Below are 8640 nucleotides of genomic sequence, written 5' to 3'. Positions count from 1 at the left end.
TTCTTGCACACCAGTCCAAAGTGGACATCGCACTGTACAACCTGCCCAACGTTTTCAATGGAAATCTCAGGGTAGTCCTCTGCCTGGCACTGGATTTGTTTGGGCTGTTGACAGACTTCCTTCCCAGCAGCGCGGATGTGCTGGTAGGTTTCAAAGTCTCCCTGGTTGGGTCCCGAGGTGGGGAAGTCAACGTCAAACCATTCCGTCCAGGTGCACACTTCAGGTTGACAGGTGGTAGTGGCTTCTGTGCGGTATGTCGTGCTACTTGAGGTGCTGACTGTTGTCGGCGTGAAGGTGCTGGTGCTGGTGGAGCTTAGTGGTGTTGATTGTGAGGCAGTGGGCACTGTTGAGGTGGAGGTTGTGACCGTGATTGGTGATGTGGTATATGTGGTCTTTGTTTCTGTTTGTGTTTGTGTTGTTGGTGTTGATGTAATTTTGCTATGAATGTGTTCTGTTTCTGGTGGTATTGTTGATGCAGTTGTAGTTTTATGTTTGGTGTGAAATACTGGTGTGTATTCTGTAGTTGATATTTCTGTGTATTGTGTACTTAGAGTTGTAGAATATGTTACTGTTGTTGACTCTTGGGTGGTTGAATATGGCGTTTGAGTTGTTTTGCATGGTACTGTTATGTTTTTACAGCATTTAAATCTGATTTCGTAGTTATAGCAAATTGGTGGTAGCTGGTCTTTATTGTAGCATGTTAATCCTTCTTCAGTGTTGCATGTAATGTGTTGCTCCAGAAGAGGATATGGTGTGTCAGGGAACCTTACTGCTCTGCATTCTACAGCCTTTCTGTTAGTGCAGACTTTGTATCCATGTTTTATAATGTTCTGAATTGTTTCAAAATCTCCATCATTATATCCAGGGTCTGGATAACTGACGTCATACCATATTGACCAGTCACATTCCTCTTTTATGCAACCAGGAGTTGTTGAAGGAGTTGTGGTGACTGGTGTTGTTGTTTCGGTTGTGGTTGTTGTTATTTCTGTAGTAACGGAAGGTGTGAATGTTGAAGTTTCAGAAGTTGTAGGAACTGTTGATGGTGTACTGGCAGAAGTTTCTATTGATACAGTAGGTGTCACTCTTGTTGTTAGGCAGTGGCTGTAGTCATCACAACAGAGTACTTTTATCTGATAATTAAGACATATATGCAGTTCTCCTTTTTGATCCTCATTTCTGCAGATAAGTCCAAATGATACATTGCAATGAACAACCTGGCCAATTTCTTCAATGGATTTATGTGGGTATTTTTCTGCTCTGCACTCTATTTTTTCAGGATGTCTGCAGATTGCTTTTCCAGCTGATCTAATGTCATGGTAAGTTTCATAATCTCCTTTGTTCTGCAAAGTCGGGAAATGGACATCATACCATTGAGACCATTTGCACTTTGGTTGGCAAGGCATTGTAGTGGTTGTGGGCTCAGTGGAAGTACCTGTTGTTTCCAGAGATGTTTCTGAAGGAGTACTTGTTCTGATAATTGGACTTGTTTTTTCTGTGCTTGTAGCTGAAGTTGTGACACTGGTACTTGCTGTTGTGGTTGTCATTTCTGGGGTTGGGATATGTGTGGTCGGTGTTGAAGTCTCATAAGGTGTTGTGATGAAAGGTGTGGAAGAGCATGGTACAAAAACACAACATAGGATTCTGATTTCGTAATTGTAGCACATTGTTGAAATTTGATCTTTGTTGTAACATATAAGTCCAGACATTGTACTGCATTCAACTCTTTGGCCAAGGTCTTTCAGTGGTATGTTAGGAAATTTCTCTGCTCTGCACTGAACAGCCTTTGGAGCTCTACAGACTTCATAACCTTTAGCTCTCAAGTCATCAAAAGTTTCAAAATCTCCACCATCGAAACCAGGTGTTAGTAGACTTCCATCATACCATTCTGACCACTGACAGAATTCATGAACACATACTGATGTTGTTGGTGATGATGTAACTGAAAGAGTAAAAGAAGATGCCATGAAACTTAGAATGAAAATTTCAATATCTCAATGCCATTATCTGAATAGTCCACTTAGTACTGTAATTACACATACCATGTACCCTACCAGGAATTCTAGACAAAGTAATCATTTGGTAATTTAATAGGAAACATAATGAGTCATCTATTCATTCAGTAAAGATTATTCCAGGTATGGAAATAGTTACAATTAGAGATAATAAATCTCATACTGTTTCCTTATTGTTTGCCATGAAAACAAATAAAATAATAGTATCAAAGCAGTGTGCAGTGGTTTCCATTTTGTTGTTTTGGAAGTTATTTTATTTTCTATATTTATTTGTTTGTATTATTTTGATTGCTAAATATTGACTGAAAACAAATGCCAATAAAAAATTAGACTTAGTGGTTATATTGTAGCTATATTTTACTCACTAACAAATAGAATAAGCTCTTAGATGCTATAAAGTATGTACCTGTGGAAGCAGTGGCAGGTGGTGTAGTGCTGAATTGAAATGGTGTGGGTGATGCTGAGATTGGACAGTCATACACAACCCTTTGCAGTGTTCCATTGGAACCACAGATTGCAACAATACACCCTCCTATGCCATCTGTAGTATTGTAGATCACGTCGTTATAGTTATATGTCTGTCCTTCATAAATGCAGACACATTCTGTAAATCAAAAGAGGATGTTATTCCTTGGTATCTGAAATACAGAGCAGAGTGCTTTCAGTGTATTCTACCAAGATGAAAACAACTTTGTCAACATACCATGTTCATCATATTTGCACTTTTTGCCATGGTTTGTGCATTCACTGGAAAAGAGGAAAAAGGATATGATGAATGTGAATATATTGGTTAAAAATAGCACTGTGTTCTTCTTGATAGAAGGCTTAGCAGGACTTTCCCAACCTGTATAGCTATATTCAGCAGTGATTACAGAATTTATAGGAATACTTACTGACTTTTGGAAATATGCAAGTGCCACTGGAATAACAGAAACAAGCTCAAAATAATGATGATTAGTTGTCTACTAACTTCTAAATAATTATTTAGGCATATCTTAATATAAGTGCTCAGATTATTGCCGTAACTATTGTTATTTTGTTTTTACTTAATAATGATAATAATAATTTACAAATACTTCAGTAAGAATTCAGAATAAGTAGTAAATTAATCTCTCTACAATAAAATATTTCATGATGTGATCTTTTACGTTTCTGGGAACAGAAGAAAATTAAACACTACTCAGCAGCCTATGACTGGCCTAGTTCCTGTTAGCAATCAAATAACTGAGTGAGTGAAGAATCAAGTTCTGCAAATTTCCACTCCACATTTAAAAATCTTTACTAATCCTACCATGATTGACAATTCTGCTTTGAAGGCATCTGCATTCCTGGCTTGTAATGTTTTCCATTTTCATAGCAACCACAATTAGAAACACAAGTCATAGTTTCTTCATCAAAATAGGGCTTATTTTTTGGACAGTGTGGATAACAGCCTGCAATAAAAATGAGAGTTATGTTGACACTAGGCTTTCTCAGACAGAAGTAACTCTATACTCTGTCAATATCTAACCTCTTGAAATTATTCCACTAATATAGTATATATTCTAGTAATACAGAAAGTGGAATTTCATCCTCCCATTACTGCTATTGCATTGATTACACATTAAGCTTTGAAGCATTTTTTATTTTCACTTCAAACGAGTGCATGATTAATTAGGGAGTTAGACATTAATTAGAAAATCTCCTCTTATAGTTTCTAATATAAACATTTCATACACTGAGTAATATAAATTTTGTTTATCACAGTCCATTTTATCTTTTTATAAATAGAATGAGATATGCATAATTATGTTTACCTTCCAAACCTCTCAACTCATGAAGGCATTTCCCACTTGGATTATTGCATGTCTTCATACAAGGGGCTCCACATGGCTTGTAGTGCCACTCACATTCCCCTTGTGGATTGTAGTAATCACAGAACAGAGCTAGAAGAAGGAGAAATTACAGAAAAAGTCCTTTAATTTTTATTGCTCCAAGGTCTTTCATTGCTATAATTTTCCTGGGTAAAAATCCCATGTCATCAACATAAACATGTAAGTGGTGAACAGTATGTTGTCTCATTTAATGCTATTTTAAATACTATTTTTAATACTATTTTAATACTATTTAATACTATTGTTATACTACCACATTTTGGTACCAATAATGTTATAAAGCATCAAACAGTTAGACATTAAGCATGAAAAATCAATTAATTAAATCACATATTTTAGCTGAAATGCACTAGTATTTATTTACAGTGTATTTGATGTAGACAGCTAGGAGTATAATACGATATAAGATACTTTAGTTTGCCACTTGTCTGTCATGACTGACAATTAAATAAGACACTAATAACACAACCAATAAAGTTACTAGCACATGATTTCTTTTTAAGTAATGATCATTTTCCAATGATTTACTCAAGCAGTGCCTCTTAAAAATACAATTTAATCCTCCTTTCTTTCTTCTCCCTCCTTTTTTTTTTTTTTTTTTTTTTCCTATTTTCTTTCCCTTTAGACCCCTTCAAAAAGTCATGGAGTGAGACTTACGACAAATGGATGGGGTTCTCCATGAAATGCAGATGTCCAGCTCATTGCATGCTTGAGCATAGGCAGCTACTGCTGTACAGAAACATTCACAGTCTCCTCCAGTGTCGCAAGCACATGCATCATCCACACATGCTTGATAATATTCATTTGGTTCAACCTGTTGGAGAAAACCTTTGAATTGGATTTCTTGCACTTGCCCACTTTGAAAAGGCATTTCCTGCCCTAAAAATGCTGAGGAAATACCTGAAATTGGCAACTCTATATGTGTGAGAAAGATAAGAAATAAAGAAATGGTGAGACTATTTTGAAAAATCAAGAGAAATATGTAGAATACAGCTATTAGGAGTAAATCATAACAGTAAGAACAACTCAATGTTAAAGACATTAGAAGAAAGGGTATTGTTACATTACTACACAGTAGCACACAATCATAGATATCAGGTGGCTGATATTAATAGAAAATGATGCCATTAAAAATTAAACATATCTTGAGATTTATCTGTGATTGTCCCTTCTACAGCACAAACAAACAAACAAACCCTATGAATTTCTGTACTGCACTGGTTATGGCAAAAGCTGAGGAAATTGAAGTGAAAATCCTTTCTATGCAGTCTCCCTGGAACTTGGTCTCACTTCACTTTATCAGGCGTGACATAGTCCAAATCCTAGTGCATTTTCAGCCACCCTGCATAAAAATGTATATAATCTCTGTCTTGAGAATTTCACACTGAAGCTGTACCATACCTGGGAGTGACACTTTGCAAATACTTCACTTGTAATGATGCTGCATTGTTTCTGTGCCCAGGATTTCCTGTATGGGTTTGCAGTACATGGATCCTTTGTTTGATTGGCATTTGGGCAAGTAGAAGACACTTTCCAGCTATTAGCAAACTCCAGCACATTTCCTACCACAGACTGGCTGCGGGTAGTGAAGTCATTGTTTCCATTGCCATCATAGTTTCCACAAAGGCCACAGACATGTCCCTGCATGGGGATAAACAAAATATCAATGATCAGTAAGGTACAGTTTCTCAGTATCTGTGAGTAACACACCTCAGGATGAATTTTATTTAAGGTGATGTGGGCCTCTTCAGCAACAGTCTTGGACATTCTCATAAAATATCTTTTATGAAGAGAGATAGGTACCCCTAACTTGTTAGGAAGGATAGGGAAAGAAGCAGAGTAGAGCTGTGGGTTTTGTTCTTAATATCGTAGGTTAGTATTGAGCTAATTTTATCTAATCCTGAATATACCTCTTCAGTGAGGAATTTTCATGAAGGAAATATTGATATAGTTGCTGTTATGCTATTGTTGAATAACATAATTTATGGAAAATGTATATACAGAATCTAAGTCACTACTATAGGGATAATAACAGGCAATCACTGCTCTTTCAGCGTTCCAGTTATAGCCAAATTTTCCTTTTTTCCTGTGAGAGATAGCATGAATATGGATCAGAAATTGCTGGCTTCAGGTTTTGGATTTTAAAATGTACCTGAAAGCTGGGGCTAAGTTTGATGAATATGCTGGTTTTCTTGTCCCACATGAGTATCAAGCCAACAGTAGTGTCAACAACCAGGTAGATGCCCATGGAACGGATTTGGAATGGCATTTCTCCTCCAGGTGTTCTCTGGATTACATCAGAATGTCCATCGCTGAGTACCAATTCATAGTTCTGGGACAGGAAAACAAAAAGTTATAGACCAATTTTAAAAAGTCACCTTTTAGTTTCCAGTTTTTTATATATTACCAGTAACTGTTACTGAAATAATAAATCTATTATCATCAAAATGGCTCTATTCAAAAAACTCATGTTAATCTGTTTCTCTTTAGAATTCCCTTCTTTGCTTTCCCTAGCAGAGAGTGTAAGAAAGTGTAGTAACTTTTTTACAGTCCTGCAGGACACTTTTATGATGCAGTCTATCTGGGACAACCTGTTTCATCTTTCCAGGACATTAGGCTTGGATCACAACTTACTGAAGAGCACACTTACCCCCAGGAAAACTTTAATAGACTTAGAGCAGGTGGTTCCTGTAGTGCCACATGGAATGTTCTCAGTGATGACTCTGAAAGTTCCCTGATCCAAACCTTTTTTGCCACAGTAGTTCTGAAACAGGGGAATGATATTCAGTGTTAATGATGCTGTGTGCTCATATGTAAAATACAAGGTACTTCGGCAGTGCAAAAATCTGGGAAGGACTCTGTTACCTGGATCAGAACATATTCACAGTCTCCTTCAAAATCAAAGCGTTTGCCATCAAAGGTGGTGTAATGCCCATCTCCGTAAACCGAACAGGTTTCCAGGCAAGGTTCCTCAGAGCAGTGCCATTTTCTGTTTCTGCATGTGCTGTATAAGATGAAAAGGATTTAAAATAAAATAAAATAATAATAATAATAATAAAGTAGACATGCATATAACATGTATTTCTGTATGCACATTAATGTTTTTAATTTCAATGTGTTAAATCCATAGTGAAAAAATAAGGTTTATTTATTCTCAGAAATAGGGCATAGACATGGACAGAGTCTTTAGGATTTACCCAAAGACTGTTACTTCTTGATGCCATGAATAATTTGGGTTAGAAAAACCTTTGAATGTTCCACATTTCTAACTCTTGTTGGATATATTGAAATGTTGAGATGGCCTGAGAGGATGAAAAGCTTTATTGACTCTAACGAATATGACAGCATCTAAAACCACATTGCTCTTCTGACCACATGCAATTTCTGTGCTGTGTGCCACTGCAAAAACAGGTGGAACTTGATTTTTAGGTAATAAGGAAATAGGATTCTTTCCTATAAATCTTGATACTGCTAGAGTGATAAGATGTAATTCACCTAAACTATCCCATTCCAGGTGCTTGAAAATCATGTTTCAATATTATTTATTCTTACCAGTTGTTACAGCCAACTCTGATTGATTCTCCTGGGCTGTAGAAATCCCCGTTGTGAACACATGGACACTCTTCAGGAGCTATACAACCACCTTTGCCATCTAATACATAATTATGAGGACATACGCAGCCAGAGACACAGTGGGTTTTGTACTGTAAGGACCACATAGAAAACAAGACTTGAAACATTGCCCTGATGGAGTCCATTTACAGCTGGTAAGTGTAAAAGTGATCTAGATAAATATGCTTTCAACTGTGTGTAAAGAGTCTATACTTACACATTCCATGTCTAGAGTCTGACAGCTCTTCTGGCACTCTGCTCCTGCCACACCTGCAGTGGTATTGCCACAGTCAACATAGACCATGGGAGATGCACAGACTGGAAGACAGAAAAACCATGAGAAATGTGAGATGAACCATGTATTTATATCTTTGTGTTTCTTTAAAAACTGAAAAAAAAAATCCTTTGTGAAATATATGAACCTTAATAGAATGTATTTGACAAGAAAGAGAAACATGTTGTTTTGAAGTCACACTCATCTTCTCATTTTTTTTTTTTTTATGCTTTTGCTTGGACTGCTCATAGAAACTACTGTTTAGTTAGCTCTATGAAACACTTCTTTCAACAAAAAACAACCCCCCCCCCCGGGGGGGGGCCACATAGGAAAACAAAGATCCTATTTTAATTCTATATGTTTGAGGTAACTGGCTTTTAGTCCTTTTATTTTATATTAAAAAAAATATAAAATATGGTTCTTTTTCTCCTCACGTTTAGTGAGATGACCTAATGTTCTTTTCCTCTTGGTAATCCAGGAAATTGTAACTTGTTTCTGTTGTTTGAAAGTGAAAAGTGCTTCTTTACAGTTAGGGAATGTCATTACAGAAATCATCTGTTCATTTTCCTGTTTGATTTCAGACTTGTAAAATTTGCATCATTATGACAAAAAGAGATAACTGGAAAGGGTGAAGATAGAAAAGGAGAATTTAATAAAATCTTAAGTGATATGTTACCTGGTTGTGGTTTTTCTCCAATGCAGCTCAGCTTTCCATAGGTGCAAGTGCTATAAAATAGAGAATGGAGTTATGTTTGCATCTCTTGTTAATTTCCAACTTTTTTCCTAATGAATTTGAAATAATGAAAAAAACACTGTGATAAAATGGAGAAGACATACCCTTAGTCGGAATAGTGTATGCTATTAAAAA

General features: G+C 36.4%; 1 protein-coding gene across 1 annotated transcript in view; it reads right to left on the bottom strand.

The window, feature by feature from the left end:
- LOC118167494 (mucin-5AC-like) overlaps nt 1-8640 on the bottom strand; it is a 38051-nt gene that overhangs the window by 13185 nt on the left and 16226 nt on the right. The window contains 14 exon segments of the mRNA XM_035326902.1: nt 1-2; nt 4-1939; nt 2419-2616; nt 2716-2759; nt 3304-3445; nt 3809-3937; nt 4544-4700; nt 5288-5527; nt 6039-6218; nt 6537-6650; nt 6752-6890; nt 7439-7590; nt 7716-7816; nt 8449-8498. The exon segment at nt 1-2 is cut by the window's left edge and continues 204 nt beyond it. Coding sequence (XP_035182793.1) covers nt 1-2; nt 4-1939; nt 2419-2616; nt 2716-2759; nt 3304-3445; nt 3809-3937; nt 4544-4700; nt 5288-5527; nt 6039-6218; nt 6537-6650; nt 6752-6890; nt 7439-7590; nt 7716-7816; nt 8449-8498 — 3584 coding nt within the window.

The sequence above is a fragment of the Oxyura jamaicensis genome, chromosome 5 (genome assembly GCF_011077185.1).
Source record: "Oxyura jamaicensis isolate SHBP4307 breed ruddy duck chromosome 5, BPBGC_Ojam_1.0, whole genome shotgun sequence".
Taxonomy (NCBI): domain Eukaryota; kingdom Metazoa; phylum Chordata; class Aves; order Anseriformes; family Anatidae; genus Oxyura; species Oxyura jamaicensis.
The sequence above is the reverse complement of the archived record's forward strand: the minus strand, read 5'-3'. Positions and strand labels throughout refer to the sequence as shown.